The sequence below is a fragment of the Populus trichocarpa genome, chromosome 6 (assembly GCF_000002775.5).
Source record: "Populus trichocarpa isolate Nisqually-1 chromosome 6, P.trichocarpa_v4.1, whole genome shotgun sequence".
Classification (NCBI taxonomy): domain Eukaryota; kingdom Viridiplantae; phylum Streptophyta; class Magnoliopsida; order Malpighiales; family Salicaceae; genus Populus; species Populus trichocarpa.
Genome location: NC_037290.2, coordinates 4,127,767 through 4,144,783, shown reverse-complemented (window position 1 = coordinate 4,144,783; position 17,017 = coordinate 4,127,767). Strand labels below are relative to the sequence as shown.

The 17,017-nt window shown below is 35.1% G+C and overlaps 2 protein-coding genes and 1 non-coding gene across 4 annotated transcripts; 1 reads left to right on the top strand and 2 right to left on the bottom strand.

Annotated features, from left to right (window-relative positions):
• Nucleotides 1-976: 976 nt before the first annotated feature.
• Nucleotides 977-6,929, top strand: LOC7485463 (bZIP transcription factor TGA10). 2 transcript variants are annotated; one of them, XM_002308026.4, is made up of 12 exons: nt 977-1,150; nt 1,311-1,660; nt 1,830-1,930; nt 2,564-2,637; nt 2,775-2,909; nt 3,055-3,126; nt 3,231-3,290; nt 3,415-3,492; nt 3,583-3,646; nt 3,730-4,001; nt 4,752-4,991; nt 6,596-6,929. In XM_002308026.4, the coding sequence occupies exons 2-12, from the start codon at nt 1,353-1,355 to the stop codon at nt 6,743-6,745; spliced, it is 1,554 nt and encodes a 517-aa protein (XP_002308062.4). In that variant the 5' UTR covers nt 977-1,150; nt 1,311-1,352; the 3' UTR covers nt 6,746-6,929. The 2 variants fall into 2 exon arrangements, with proteins under 2 accessions (XP_002308062.4, XP_052309865.1); XM_052453905.1 differs by lacking the exon at nt 977-1,150 and having other exon boundaries at nt 1,157-1,660.
• Nucleotides 6,930-7,826: 897 nt separating this feature from the next.
• TRNAC-GCA (transfer RNA cysteine (anticodon GCA)) lies at nt 7,827-7,898 on the bottom strand. The gene has a single exon. It is a non-coding gene; the product is annotated as a tRNA-Cys (tRNA).
• Nucleotides 7,899-13,846: 5,948 nt separating this feature from the next.
• On the bottom strand, nt 13,847-17,017 carry LOC18099870 (FT-interacting protein 1). Its single transcript, XM_006380990.3, has 2 exons — nt 16,598-17,017; nt 13,847-16,497 (listed from the first exon to the last, which is right to left on the bottom strand). Exon 2 carries the CDS (start codon nt 16,326-16,328, stop codon nt 13,938-13,940), a length of 2,391 nt encoding a protein of 796 aa, XP_006381052.1. The 5' UTR covers nt 16,329-16,497; nt 16,598-17,017; the 3' UTR covers nt 13,847-13,937.

Sequence of the window (17,017 nt, the reverse complement as noted above, 5' to 3'; positions counted from 1 at the left end):
ATACAATAAGATAAGAAGCTCCCATGATCCAAGGTAGTTAGAACATATTGATATTAACAGTGTTATTAAATTTGAATTGATAAATAAATTAAGTATTCGATAAATTTAGAACTTGACTCAGGTCAAATTTTAAATTAGAATAAAAGTTAAAATGATCAACTTATGACCTGGTCAAAACTTAGTTTAAAAAATTTAAAATAATATTGTTTTATTTTTTTTAAAATGTGAAAATAATACTATTTTAGTTTGAACCGGGTTAACATTTTCAACTTATAACTTGAGCTTTGATTGAATCATAAACCAAGTCAAGTTTTATAGCTTTTGCTTATTAATACTACAAGATAAATATACTTAAAATTAAATCCGGAATCTAGTCCCATGCCATTTCCAATTTCATAGGAAAATAAACATGGCCTTGTGTAAAAGGTTTTAACAATCCTTTAACTTTTTACCAGATTTTTCCAATGTCTAAAAATCTTGCAAAAATTAACGCGTTTTCTAGAATTTTAACCCAACTTTACATAGAATAATACTTCAAATTCTAATCAAATTGAACTTAGAAAATCAAGTTTTGCATTGAATTTTTTTGATCGTCAAACTTTTTTTTTTTTAACTAGAGGTGAATTTAATTTATTGAGTGTATCGATCCCATTACTTTTAGGTTCTTTTGACAATTCCTACAAAATTAAAAAGGGATGGCACCACTTCCTCTATATACCCTATAATTTGGAGAAAAAAAAAGAAAATGAAAAAGAAGAAGAAAAAAACCCAGTGGACCGGTAGAGATTAAAAGAAAGAAAACGGCCAAGGGGTTAGGGACATGAAAAAACACTGCCGCCTCACCTATCTATACGTGTAAGGTTGCATGAAAATGTCAATAGGAAACTCCTTAGGGCTTTCTTGTCATTACAAGTCCTAAGAATACGAAGAAACTTGGACTCTGAAATGCCTTAAGCGGTTTCCTTGTTCTCTCCAAACAAGCCAAATTAAGTGGTTTTTCTTCAGGTCTTCTCTCGTTTTTAATTCTCTCTCTCTGTCTGAACAGAGACAAAAAAATGAACAGGGTATTTTAAGACCATTTTATAAGATTTTTTTTTTCTCACACGAAGTCGGTCTTTTTGTTTTGTAGATAAAGAAAGCTGAAAATAAGGTTTGTCTTGTTTCCTTGCAATCAACTCCATATTTTCTCCCCTCATTCATTCAATCTTATTACTATACCTCTATCCTTTTCCTCCTTTTTCTTTCTTTTCAGTTTCATCTTTACCAAAACTCTCTTTGTTTGTTTGTATGTATGTGTGAGAACTAAAAAGATATGGTGATGATCTTTAAAGGAGGAAAAAGAAGGTAGTTTTATGCCATTTATGGGGTTTTCAAGAGCTCTTGGAGGAGGAATAGTGGAAGAACAACAACAGTTAGAAAGCAAGCTTTTTGAGGGTTCTTTCATGGCTACTACTGCTACTAACAATAAAGTCATCAATCACTCAACTCATCTATTTGAACAGCAGCAGCAACTACAAAATCATCATCAACAACAGCAAAACCATCAGCAGCAGCAGCAGCAGCAACATGATCCTCGTCATTTACAAGAGCAACATCATCATCAAATTCCTTATGGAATCATGCAGTCATCATCATCATCCTCAATCCCTGGGAACTTCATGTAATTTTTACAGTACTAAAGAAAGTATCAAGAACCCATTTTAGAGTCTATTTTTATTATCTTTTTTAGAAGTCTAATTATTAATAATTAAGAAGGTTTGACCCTGCAGATTAATCATTTGCTTCTCTGTAGTTTTCTTTTGTTTTTACATGTGTACTTTTGGTGTCAGGAGCAAAGACGCTGGAGCTTATGACTTGGGAGAATTGGATCAAGCCCTTTTTCTCTATCTTGATGGACAAGACCCCTCCACTGTTAATCAAGACCAAAGACGTGAGCCCTCCCTCTCTCCTCTCTCTCTCTCTCTCTCTCTCATTTTTTACAGTATTCTTTCTCCTTTCCACTTTTCTGTTTCTGCTGGGAAGATTCTCTTTGGAAAGGGCTGTTTGAGGGTCACAGGGAAAACATGTTCAGCAGCAGATTGCAAATCTGCCTCTCTGCCAATAGTACTTTCTTTGACCAGATCCTGTGCCTTGCAGCTGCAAGAAAGATATTTTTTTTTTCAAATTTCAAGAAAAAAATGTTTTCTCTCATTATTTTCCCATCCCTTTTTGAATTTATTTTTGTTGCTTGTTGTTTGAAGCATTAGACCATGACATATAACAACCCTACGCAAATATCATGATCAATTCCTCACTAATTTCTCCATGTAATGGAAAGGATACGGATAGGGTATGGGTTATTTCAGCCTTTCTCTCTCTTCGATTCCTTCCTTTTCTGTTTTGATACCGTAGAGCTACAATTGCATGACGATCCCTATACTTCACACTCATGTCTCATACCTCTCTTGCTTTGTATCCCTTCCCTCTCTCTCGGGTCCTTTAATTACTCTCTCTCTCTCAAATTTATAGCTATAAAGAGAAGTAATGCTCAAGAGAATTTATGTTGATTTGGGTGTGTGTGCAGAGAGTGGTGCAGGAATGAGACCTCCAACTTTGAATATTTTCCCATCTCAGCCTATGCACGTAGAGCCATCAAAGGTATAACAAAATCAAAACCGTTAATAACTTAATTAATTTAGTGGTATATATACTTACTTTCTTGCTGGTTAAGTTAAACCTTATTATATATTATAGTACTGAATTTTTTTGTAATGGGTTTGTTATGGATTTGGTAGGCTAATACTACTAGTGCTACTGGATTAGTTTCTTCAGCAACTGGTGGTTCAAAGAAATCATCAGAACCGTCCATGGAATTGGCCAATACAAGAAACGTTTCTGCACCTGGCCGTGAACCAGCTAAAGCCATCAAGGTAGATTAGGACTACTACTTGTACTTATAAATAGAGCATTTATAATATTTAAATAATTAAAAAAATTAGAGTCTACATATATAACTGAGATTTTGTGATTCGAATTTGTATTTAAAAAGTTTGATTTTTTTGTTCTTTATGGCAGCGCGAAGGGAAACGTAAAGGTCCAACAACATCAAGCTCGGAGCAGGAAGGACCCAAGACACCAGACCCTAAGGTGACTTCTTTTGGTTCACTTTTTATGGCATATATTTTCACATTTGTTGAACTTTCGTGTAAGGTAAGAGCTTTGAATGTTTGTCACGATCGATTTTTATGCAGACATTGAGGAGACTTGCTCAGAATAGAGAGGCAGCAAGGAAAAGCAGGCTAAGAAAAAAAGTCAGTCCTTTGAAAATTATTGTCTTTGATTTGATTTGATTGCCAATTATTATTGTTCCCAAACCATTACGTTCAACTCGTAAAATCATAAGGCTTGTTTCCTTTTCTTGGTTCATTATTACAGGCTTATGTTCAGCAGCTAGAGTCAAGTAGGATTAAGCTTACCCAATTGGAACAAGAACTACAAAGAGCCCGAGCTCAAGTGAGTTAAAAGCTTAACCTGCTTTAATTTATTGTTTATTTATAGTGTTATCTTAGCATGTATCAATGTTTTTTCTACTGTTCCTGCTAGGGCATATTCCTATGTGGAGGTGGAGAACAAGGCCTTCCTGTTGGTATTGCCAATATTAACTCAGGTATTTATTTATATATATATTTTACTCATTTTATTTTTTAGGGCATAAAAGTAATGACCTCTTTTCCATCTTATGATTTCTAGATGCTGCGTTTTTTGATATGGAGTATGCAAGATGGCTTGAGGAGCACCATCGCCTGATGTGCGAGCTTCGAGCAGCAGTACAAGAGCATATACCCGAAAATGAGCTCAGGCTCTTTGTTGACAACTGTTTGGCACATTATGATGAGATGATGAATCTCAAAATCATGGTTGCGAAGACCGATGTCTTCCATCTAGTTTCCGGCATGTGGAAGACTCCGGCCGAGCGGTGCTTCATGTGGATGGGAGGTTTCCGCCCATCTGAGCTCATCAAGGTACCGAACAACCTACCCTTTTCAACTAAAAGTATTTGGTTAATTTTCTTTCTTTCTTTTTTCTGGGTTCTTATTCAAGAACTTAGACATTGCAAAAGCATATATATAACATCATATGTGACAAGAAATTAACAAAAAAGATTGCCAAAAAAGAAGGTAGTTCGAGAACTAACAATATTTAATCTAATTTAAAACTTCCAGATTAGTTTGGTTTTCTGGAAATATCTGTTTTACACACACACACATGTGTGCGCGCGCTCATAAATAAGAACGGTGAAATGATGTGTGAGGATATTATTAGATTTTGCACGAGGAATATTGGACGTTATAATCAATGCATGGTGCACAACTTTTGCCGGTGGGAGTGGCAAAGAGGATAGCCTAAAACACAAAGAAATTATGAGTATCAATGAATGACGAAACAGATCGTGAAGGTTTCTACTAATGGGCAGAGTTAGGTGTCAATCTAATAAAGCCCATGTTTGTTACTACAACTTGTGGTTTCATTCACACAAAAGAGAATGAGAAACAATTGCACGCGCTATCCACTCCCTGTCTTTATCTTTGTTTTTCGTTTGCAGATACAATCATAGGTCTTGTTTTCATGTTCATCTTTTCCTTTGGTCTCTAGTGAATTAATTAGCAAAGCCCTCAAAACGTTAACATGTCGTTAATTAGTAGTTAACCCCATTCTTGTTTAGATTCTTTTTTCCTTGTTTATATTGCTAATTGTGTGCTAATTTGATGCAGATAATAGTAGGTCAAATCGAGCCATTAACGGAGCAACAAATCTTGGGAATATGTGGTTTGCAACAATCAACACAAGAAAATGAAGATGCTCTCTCTCAAGGGCTTGAAGCTCTCAATCAATCTCTTTCAGATACCATAGCTTCTGAATCATTGAGCTACCCTCCTAATATGGCCAACTACATGGGCCAAATGGCTGTAGCAATGAACAAGCTCTCCACTCTTGAAGGATTTGTTAGACAGGTACGTACGTATGATAATGATCATCTCTAGCTCTCTTTAAGCTGCTATATATATATATATATATATAGATTGGTGTCAAGTATATAATGCAGCTTTTGTTCGGTGAGTAACGTTAAATTTGCTGGCGGGCCCCTATATAGTGTGGTCCGGTAAAGGAATCCGGTCCTGTTTGGGTTGGGAAACCTACCCCAAACCATGAAACTGCTCCATGTCTCACCCTCGTGAGGTTGGGTGGTGGTTGCACACACACACACACACATTCATGGTTTCTGTGCGTGTATGTTATGCCATGATTTTATGTGGATTATCTGAACGTACATCAATTTTTTGAATGAAAGCAACAGACAATACAGGAGGATTCTTAGTACATTGGTAGGCACAAATCAACGTATTAAAGGTTTGTTTGTTTGTCCGGCCAGCCACGCTACAAACACACACTCACATATAAGCCTATGCTTGAGCTACCACACATGATCATATGGTGGTAAATTGATCATTACCAGCATCAAAGGTCTCACATGTGGGAAGAACTGGTGGTCCCACGGAGATAAATATCGACATGTTATAAGTGATCTGATAAGCCCATGTTTGTATGATGTCATGGTCGTAACTGTTTGACTTGAAGACAACCTAAGTCCATTCTTCATAACTCTCTTTTTGACTGCTCAAACAAAACCCAGCCTGATTAGCTGATCATAACTTCACTCGGTGGGTGTACCTTGAGTTGACTCGTTAAATCTTCAATGAAATTACCATTCCACTTGAGCTGCTCATCAGCATGAACTCCATTCTAGACCCTACACCCTCGTTTTCACTTGGCAAACGAGGTCTCTCAGCTTTTCTTTGAAGATTTAGGGTTAGGTGGCCCCAAGTTTGAATGCTAGGCCAGTTCTTTGAAAAATATCACCTTAGGGAAGAATATTAACCAAAGATTGATTAGAATTAATTATGAATCACGTTTCAATTGGGATTCTAATTCAAGTTATATTCCAGTCAAGATGTAGAAATTCATAATAATCATCACAGGCGTTCACAATATATATATGAGCAATAAATAGTTTGACCACTTCTTAATTAATTGCCATCAATTGACTTAATTAATTATATATAATAGTTTGAATTTCCTGTTCTGGCCTAAATACATTATAATCAGATCAGAGGAGGGCACTAGTTAGCATACAAAGATTATTTGTTTGAGATTGATGCCTTTGTAATTAATTTCTAGGTTAAACTTTCTTTTGTGACTGCATTTTTTTTTTTTAATTTATCAAGCTTCTAGACATGTGTGACAGTAAGAATATTTACCAAGACTAACACACGTTACACAGGCTACATTTTCCTTTCTCAAATTTTCCTCTTATAACTCGATCGCTTGACAATCAAGACCCCAACTACCACAAAGTCAGGAGTGGATATAATTATATAGTATAGTTAAGAACCTAAGAAGATAATTTATTTTTTAATGTTGTTTTTATGGTCAATCCTAATCACACCATATTCTAAATGACGACATGCATGGATTTTTATTTATTTTTCTATCTGGAATTTCTTTGATGCGAACTATTCTTTTGATATAAATTAACTTGTGTTTTTTTTACATACAGGCAGATAATTTGAGGCACCAAACAATTCACCGGCTGCATCAATTACTCACAACCCGTCAAGCCGCAAGGAGTTTGCTTGCTATTGCCGAGTACTTCCATCGTCTTCGAGCTCTCAGCTCCCTCTGGTTGGCTCGTCCCCGGCGAGAATAATGAATGATAGAAACCCTAGATCCTTAGCACCGCTTTTATATCTCTTAGTATCACTCCCCCTTAATCATCAAATGTGTCTTCTATATTTCCTTTCCTTGTCTTCTACAGAGAGATGTATAGATAGACCAAATAGCGGATTAAAAAAAATTTAAGTGGTAGAACTCTCGATTTCTCAGTTGATCAATATTTCTTCTTTGAGAGATTATTTGAAGTAATGATTTGGCAGCCATCTTTGACCATGAATGCATAGATGGTCAGGAAGGAGAATTGATGAAGATGAAAAAGAAGATAATTAGTGCTAACTAGAAAGGGGTTTGAATTAGAAGATGATCAAGGACATTAGGGCCTTTTTATTTATATTTGTGTTAGAAAAGACAAAAGTATTTGGTTCCAGAGAGAAAGAAAAGTACTGAAAGTTGAAACTTGAAAGTCCATTCGGCCTAGGTAGGTGTTGATGCATGCTTGCGTTTTATCCCGTGGCCTGAGATCATGAATTTGAAACTGACATGCCAACTTTTACATTGTATATGATGAGTACTGTAGTTGGAAGAATAATAGAGATTTTTTTTGAAAATATTTTTTTGTTTTGAAATGTATAAAATAATATTATTTTTTTTAAATTTATTTTTTGATATTAATGCATTAAAATAATTTAAAAATATAAAAAATAATTTCAAATATAAAAAATATCAATTTTTTTTTCAAAGACACAATCCAACTATGACGCAAAACACCTTCTAAAAAGCTTCATTTGAAAGCTGTGGTATAGGATATCATGGAAAATTGGGCCCTGCTTGTGTTCACGGACCATGGAAGAAACAAAACAATGACCTTTTCTCGTCCAGGCCGAAGAAGAGATTTTCCCTTCTCTCTTTTATTTTTATTTTAATTGAAACTATGGAAGTTTATAAAATGTTGAAAAGAAAAAAAGAAATTTGACGGCATCTGAAATCGTTTTGTGTGCTGGATCTAGCCATCTTAGTGGGCTTCATCTAAGTTTAAAATGTCATGTAGCCGGGTTAACCCAAATGGGCCCGGTCTTGGGCCATTTTATTAGAATGAAAAATTAAGAAATATTTAGAGGGCCCTACCGGGTTCGAACCGGTGACCTCTTGATCTGCAGTCAAATGCTCTACCACTGAGCTAAGGACCCCATTTGAAGAAAAACTGTTCATTAATATACTAATAGTATTATATTAAAGTTCCCTCAACAATTGCATATTTGTTGTATGACATGCGTCGATGCGACTTATTAGTTTTTGTTTTTGTTTGGCATTGCTGTGCTTTTAAAACACAACTGCTTTTGGATTACAAACAATATTTCATAGCAGTTATCACTTAAAAAAACTAGTTTGCTTTTAAAGCAAAACAAGTACTCTTGTTTTTAACCAAAAACATTGTTAAGAACTACTTTCTTCATTATTTATTAAATACATGCAAGTATACTTAGTGTTTTATATAATTCTATTTCATAATCTTTAGATATGTATATAACCTTATTCAACTTTTTGAACATTATTTTTATCACACAACACATCACTCAAGCTTAATATAATCTTGAATCTGTTTCCAAAACCAAACCATATTTTTTTTTTACTAATTTTTAGGTTGTTTTTGCACATGTCAAGTTAATTGAGTCACGTCAGGAAAAATTATACACGATTTAATTTTAATTTCAAATTGAATAAGGAGTTGAGTCAAAATATTTTAAGATTGATAAGCTTGATTAATTTTAATAATAATATTAAATAATTTCATGTAGTATAAATATTTTTTATGATCCAAGTTTTTTAAATTTGATTAGTAACATAGCACATATTTATATAAATCAATGAACATTTTTCACTCGAAGTTCTTAAATTTAAATATAAGATACGTAAGGTAAGGTTTAGTAAAGGAAAAGAGCTATTTTATTTGTATACCCGGAAAAAATAATAATATTAGTACATGTTTTACAGCTTATAGCTCGGTGAAATAAGATATTTGCAAAAATTTGTGCAATAACTCAATCATTCCAATCTAAGAAATGCAATGGAAAAGTCCATATTTTTGCCCCTTTAAAAATAATACCTTGAAATTAATTTATGAGATAATTACAAAAAAATACCTCACACAATTTTCTTTTCTTTTCATTTTGCTTTTGTTCTTTCAAATATTACAATTATATATTGGAGTTTATAAATTCGTAACACTTTATATCCTTATTATGGAGCCCTAAGAAAAACTCAATAAAAAATATTAGATTATTTATAAAATTATCATTATATTTTAGTTAATGACTAAAAAATCTTTATATTAAACAATACAATTTGTCATCAATTTTTTTAAAAAGAAAAACTAGCCATTAAAACTCTTTCTATCCCATATTTTATTTCTCTTCATAAAAAATCTAGACATTACAGCAGCTAAACTACACTAATTTTTTTTTCTTTCTCTTCGCTTGATAATCTTTTTGATTGAAGCAATCCTTTTGATTTAAGCAATTAGATCTACTAAGAAAATATAGTTGAAAATAATTGTGAGATGAAGAGCAAAAATTACACAATCCTAGCCACCAGCCTCACAATCTTCATTTTCCCCTCTAACCTTTATTGCTGACCACTCGAGTAGCCCCCCTTGTAAGATGATATTTGTTTATAATGCCGCTTGTTTGTTGATTGTATTTTTATTGAATTCTAGGTATTTTTTCCTTTTGATTCTGATTTGGTTATATTTGAGATCTATTGTTTAAGCTGGTGATTTTTATTTTTTTCTCATGAAATTTTGTTTGTTAGGAGAATTGTATCGAGTAAATGTTGACGACATAAATTATTTTGATAGGAAATGTTTGCTATTTGAAATTTGTGTTATGCATGAGCATGTACTTGGATTCAAATGAGTTGATCTTTATGACCTCACTCTCGATGTCATGGATAACAAATTGCATAGAGATGAACTTTTCAAGACTGATAGAGATAGTGATTTATGTATAATTTTTGTCTTGTATTTTATTGTATAGAACATACATTTATATATGTACAATGATAGTTCTATTAAGGATGTAAATTCTAAAAAAAGAAATATATAATAGTCTTTCCTAAATGTATTCCTGATTTCTAGTTTTCCAGATCTGTATTTTTCTAATCACTAAATTAACTTCTGTCAACACTCCCCCTCAAATTTGTGTAAAGATATCTCGTATATATAATTTTTTGGAACAGAAGAGAAAATCAGTCTTCTCATCAAGTTTTTGTTTGATGAAATGTCTGTCTACTTACATGTATTTAGTTCGATCATATTGAATTAGGTTATTGTTTATGGCAATTGCAGCTTTATTGTCACAATACATCTTAATTTCAGTATTCATAGGATATCCCAGCTCCTCAAATAACCTCTTTATCCATAGTACATCACATAATTCTTTAGTCATTCCCCTAAATTCTGCTTTAGCACTAGATAGAGCAACAAGCTTTTGCTTATTACTTTTCAAAGTTACCAAGTCCCCCCCAATAAAGATAAAGTATCCTGAAGTAGATTTTCTGTCAATCAGATTCCTGGCTTAGTCTGCATCAGTTTAACCAACGATATTAAGGTGATCATTCTTTGAGAAGAGAGTTCATTTTTCTATAGAAGACTTTAAGCATTTAAACACTCACAATGTTGCCTCTATGTGTACTTCACTTGGTTTGTGCATGAATTGCCTGACTGCACATGCGATATCAGGATTGTATATGATAGGTAAATGAGTTTTCCTACCAATTTTTTATATCGTTCTTTGTTTGTAGGAACTTAATTAAGGTGTTTTGCTAAACGATGATTATGTACAATTGGTGTATGTACAAATTTGCAGTCCAATATACCTGTCTCAACTAATAAATCCAATGCATACTTCCTTTGTGATAGGAATATGCCCTATCTTGATTTGTATATTTCAATTCCTAAAAAATACTTCAACCCACTAAGATATTCATTTCAAATTCACTTGCTAGATACTTTTGTAATTCTAAGATTCCTTTTCATCATTTTGCACACCATATTTTCTGCTCTTTTTCTAGTAAAACCAGGGAGAACATCCATGTAAACTTCCTCCTCTAAATCTCTATGAAGAAATGCATACTTTACATCAAACTGATGTAAAGACCAATCCAAATTTGCTGCTAGTGATAAGAGTATTCAGATTGTGTTTAGTTTGGCTATTGGTGAGAAAGTTCCCTAACATTTTATGCTATATATTTATGTATATCCTTTAGCCATGAATCTCGTCTTGTATCACTCTACTATTTCATCTGCTTTATACTTCACAATAAACATCCATTTACATCCAACTGTTTTGTTTCCAGCTGACAATATAGTTAGCTCCCAGATATTGTTATCCTGGAGAGCCTTCATTTCATCATAAATAGTCATCTTCTGGTGTTCATCTAACATGATTTTTTTAATATTTTGGGGGACCTGTTTTGAGAATACTTTTACCATAAAAAATTTTATTGCATCAATCATGTTATGGGCCGAGATAAAATTATGCCTGTGAGGTAAATTGTACTTCATAGGATCAGGTGAAATAGAAGAGTTAGGAGATGTTACCTCATTTATAGTAGGGGTGAGCAAAAAAATACAAAAAATGATTAAACCGAGATAACAAAAAATAAATATAACCAAAAAAATCAAACCGTGAAAAAAACCAATTAGAAAAATTAAAAAACAATTTGGTTCGGTCTGGTTTCGGTTTTAAAAGGTTAAAATCGAATAAACCGGATTGAACCGAACCGATTCAAATAGAAATAAAAAAATTGGTGGTAGTGTGGTACTATAAATAGCTTTCAACCCATCTACCTTTTAGTTTCTTCTTCTAACCCTAGCAAACCCAGCCGCCCCCTACCTACTACCTCTTGTTCATCTCTCTATCAAAATCTAGAAAATCCTTCTCTGAATCTTAGCCAACAGTCTTCATGCACTTCCTTTTACTTCTTGAAGGAGAGCTAGCTTTAAGGGAAATGAACACTCTGGATCTTAGCCAGCAGTCTTCATGCACTTCCTTTTACTTGCTAGAGGAGAGTTAGCTTCAAGGGAAATGAACGTTGAGATTTTAGAGATAATCAAATGTTCACCACCGAAGAACACTTATTGGATGGTTTCATGGCAACATGAGATGCAAACTCAGCATAAGATGCAAACTCAGTAAATCAATTTTTTTTTTGTTTTTCCTTTCAATTAACCAAATCAAATCGAACCGAAACTGGTCGGTTTGAACCAGTTTCGGTTTTGATTTTCTTTGAAAAAAATTGGTTTGATTATTTTTTAGGTGAAATCCGGACCGAACCGAAAATGCCCACCCCTAATTTATAGCGTCAGGAATGTCCTCACGACTCTAATTTAGGTCGGGTTGTATGTTAGAAAGGAGACTATTAGATGCGGTAAAGCATGTAAGTTGGTATGTATGGTTGGTCTACTCTGATGGTTAGTATAAACCCAATCTGATTTTTGTTGTTCATTTATATTCTCATCTGATAAGAAGGAAGATAAAAAAGTTGTGGATGCCCCCTTTGATGAAGGCCATTGATGGAGTCGCAGATTTGAAGTCATACTTGGGTGCAAGATTCTCTCTGAAGTCAGGTATTAAACCTCGCGAGCTTGTCTTCTAGGGCCCCGTTTGTTTGCTGGAAAGTAGTTTCCTTTTGGAAAGTAGTTTTCTTTTGGAAGTAGTTCCTTTTTGGAAAGTGAATTCCGGGAAAAATGAATTCCGGGAAAGTATTTTCCGATGTTTGGTAGTGTAATGGAAAATAAGTTGGAAAACACTTTCCAGTGTTTGGTTATGTTATGGAAAATGAGCTGAAAAATAACTTATTAATGTTTTATTTTTTTTCAAGTTTATTAAAATAATGAGGAACAAATCTTACAAATTAAAAAGTTGAATGGGAATGAAATTGAAAAAAAATATAATTTCATAAATTATCTCAGATAAAATAAATAATAATCAAAATAATAGAGATCAAATAAAAAATAAAAAAATTAAAAGATGAAGAAATTAAAATAATAATAATTAACATTTCATAAATTATTTCAAATAAAATAAGTAACAATCAAAAGAATGAGTACCAAATTTGATAGATAAAAAATTTCAATAAAAAAATGATAAGAAAAAAGCAAATAGCAATTATAAAAATAAGGATCAAAGTTAATATAAAAATTAAATTTTAAGAGATGAAATTAAAAAATAAATATTCAAAACAAAATATATATAGCAATCAAAAGTTTGAGGATCAAATTTGATATAATCAACAAATAATGACATTTCTAAATTTTTCACAACTTCCGGAAAGTGTTTTCCGCCCAAATTTTCCAGGAAAACACTTTCTTGAAAACCAAGCCAAATTTCCCTTTGACTGGAAAGTGTTTTCCGTTGACTAACTTTCCTAATGGCAAATAAACACATGAAAGTTTGGAAAGTGTTTTCCCGGAAACCACTTTCCGGAAAATAAACACAGCCAAAAGGGAAAATACTTTCCTGGAAACCAAGTCAAATTTTTCTTTGACTGGAAAATGTTTTCCGTTGACCGGAAAGTGTTTTCCGTTGACCACCTTTTCTAATGGCAAACAAACACAGGAAAGTTTGGAAAGTGGTTTCCCGAAAACTACTTTCCAGAAAACAAACATGATCTAGGTAAAACTTTTAGTTCTCCCACACTAATCATTTTTTTTTTAAAAGGATTTCGATCATCAATGGTTGTATGATTTGATATTTATGGCAAAGATTCCAGTCTTTTGCACATGAATATTTTTTGGTTTTCCCATAGTATTGTTTTTTTCTTTTCAGTCTATTAATGTCAAATATTTTATTGAAATTGTTTATTCTTTTTACTACTTCAAGGAATTAACCTATGATTGCTCTTTATGACAAAACATTCTACATCCAGAGCATGATTAGGGTATGTGTTTGCCCAAACGAATGAGGAAAATGAAAAACCAAATGCAAAGGTTGTTAAATAAATCTGATCAATTTTATGTTTGTGTTATTAAAACATTAAACCGGTTCTTAATAAAAACTGCTTTATTACATAATTTTCTTGAAAGCAACACAGAGATTAGGATCCTAGCATGAAGAAGGAAAACGAGACACCAGGAAATCCAATGATTTTTTTTTATTAAGAAACATTTCCAACCAACACAACAAAAAACTGAAAGCAGAACAAGAAACAGAGTCTTTTCCTTTTGTTCAGAGCATGCTATCAGCACGAGATGGCAACCTCCTGAAGAAATTGCTGGGAACTGATGGTTGCTTGCTGCGAAATCTAGGATGTCGCAGCCAGAATAAGCCTGTGACCAAGGTAATTATTTTAAAAGGTGTTACATAGAGCACCACAGCTGCAATAAGGCAGAAAATTACGAATAGGCTGGTTGCTCTTGGGTCTCTCCAGCTGAGCAGAGCCTGAAAACGTTCCCCTTGTGTGGCCATGTCTCCCATCACGGTCTGGATCCTTCCCGCAACACTCCTAAGTCTGTCATACCTCATTCGCGCCACATCTTGTTGCTTTGATGTGGGAAAAGTGTCAAACTCTTCATCCAGTTCATCTGGGTGAACTGCTTCTGCCCATGAAAGTTTGGTATCCATGTGAGGGGGGTGCCTTGGGCGGAGACGGTAATTCCATATTCCGATGAGGAACATATAAAGAAAAATAGTAGGCAGAATTAGTTCCGGGTAGCAGACCAATATGAAAAATAAAACATGAACTAAGACTGTTGTGACTGGGTTCTTCCATTTACACACTTCACCAAGCCACTTGCTTATTGAGATCACACCAGAAAAAAGCGACACAATACGGAAGAAGTTAGCTTTGCTTCTTCTCATGCTCCACATGTGAGAATCCACATCCAGCATATACTCCACAATCTCTTTCCTTAGTGGTGGCTCAGCTCTGCCAAGCCTTACTGCTACAATATTCATGGCCTGATATCTCAAACTGTCTAGCTGATTTACAGTAAAAGGATGCAAATAATGCATTTTCGGCAACATGGGGTGCCCGTATAGGTAAATCATATTTGCTAGTGATAGGCAGGTGAATCGAACTGCTAGTTGGAGTTCTCCCATCTTTTTCAGTCCAGATGGTTGTAGGACTAGAAGTGGATAGGAGTTCGTGTATATTCGATCTGTTTCCAAGGTAGATAGTCGAATTCTTACCTTTCCAATTCTCGAGTCAATTCGAGCTCCACCACCAGTTGCCGGTTTTTCACCCCCACCCAAGTGGCAGTTGTCAAAAACTCCGAAGGTAATCACTGTGGAAGGGTCATACACCTCCCATGTATACTGCTCATTCCATTTTGGATTGAAGTTTTCAATGATCGTTCTGGTCCGTACCCACTTCAGCCCATACTTGGCTACACAATAAGCATCAGTAGTTCCTCTCCCTTCCTTCGTTTTCATTGGAAGAAGCCCTTGCGCACTTAGGACACCGACTTCCAGGATTCCTATAGGCTGCTTCCAGAGCTGCCAAGCTGTTGGTCGTTGGTCGCTTATATACATTGTTGATTCGTCTAGTACATGGTAAGCACCCTCAAGGCAAACTCTGAGATGAAGCCTAACTGAAAATTTGAGTTCGTGCCCCTTGTCTCCCTCCAGAGCACCGAACCCAAATCTTTCAAGGTTGAACCACTTGGAGTGAACTGGCCGGTAATCCAGGCGCCTCTCAAAGATTTGGAGTGGCAAATCTACTCTCCCCACAACTTCATCTTTTGCAGGACTTGCTTTATTTTCGACAGTAAGTATCAACTGCTCCTCAAAAGGCTCTGCTGCTACAAAGATCAGATCTTCATTCCACATAGGGTTTGTTGTTCGGGTTGGGCATAGCTTAGTTTTGAGTATCTGGTTTCCAACTTGAGCTTTCACAAAAACTTGTGGTAACTGACTTCGGTCAAGCGGTTCTACATCCTGAGCTTCAATCACATTTACCCTAAGATACCAAAGTTTTGGTGAAACATAAACCTTTGATCGGATATTGAGAACACCCTCCCTATGAACTGAAGCAGCATCTGAGTGCCAGGCCTCTGGAAACGCTTCATCAGCCTGTGTACCCATCCAAACTGCAAGCATCACCTCTCCTTTCACCTTGTTATCTCCATGGAGAGCCTCTAATCTATACCATTGAGGGGCTAAGGGGCTGTCTGGTGGAACCCTTGTAGGCACTTCATGCATGTCAAAGACCACCTTTCCTACGTGATCATCTCTTTTCACTCTCTCTCTATCTCTCAGTATTACTTCAACTACCGAAGACTGAATTCTCTCCTTTGAGAATGCAAAAACCTGTTTCCATTCAGGGTTGGTCTTCTTCTCAAAATGCTGTGTTTCTCCTTTATAATTCCCGACTTTAACTTCTATGTAGGGGTCGCAGCTTCCAGTTACTGGGTTTGTGGGAAGATCTTTGGCTTTCACAACTCGGACATACAGATAAAACATCTGCTCCACAAGATCATACGTGCTTGTTGCTCTTTCACTGCTAATCCACCCACCTCCACCGCGTGGTCCTCCATGAGGCCAACGTTCCCCAAGCTGAGGCTTTGTGTCCTTCAATTTGAAGTCATCTTTGTGGTCAGGAGCAGCTAATGGATTCATTGGTGCAAAATCGAGGGCACCCTTTTCCAGTGATTTTTCCTAAGAACTTCTTGCAGTAGCAAAGCTTGCTGCTTGCGTATTGATGCACAGGATCGACTCCAATTAACTCAGTCGACCGCAAGACTTGTGGAACTTGAAGTATCTTTAGTTGCTCGTGTAGTTTCAGTGCCTGAAGTGGAAACAGCAAAATCAATATTGATTAGAAGAACCGGTGCAGTATGTATGAAAAGGACTGTTCATCTATATGTCATAGAGATTTAATTTCTCACCTTCACATGCAAGAACAATTTTTGCAGCCAGAGTTGGTCATCTTCACCTCCTTTCGCTGACTCATATCACAGCCAGGAACTCTTACGCTTCCAAGAAAGCCGCGATCAGCAAATGATCTGTTCTCCGAGTGTTATGATTTTTTAGGCATTTGGAATCTTTGAGGGTGATGAGGAGGCACTGTTTTCAAGGAGGCTCAAGTGCAGTAGGAGTTTACGTTTTAAAAGCTATCTGCTAAAACCAAGTTTATATAATCCTCCTGCTGAGGCTTAACTTGAGAGCATGTACCAACTCCGCTAACAGTTTAACAATACCTTTCTGGTTTGCTTTGAGCAGAAAAAAAGAATCTTAATTTTGAAAGGAAAAGGTAAGAAAGAATTAGTAAGAGCTGCTGCAATGCTACGAGTTCCACTAGATGAAGT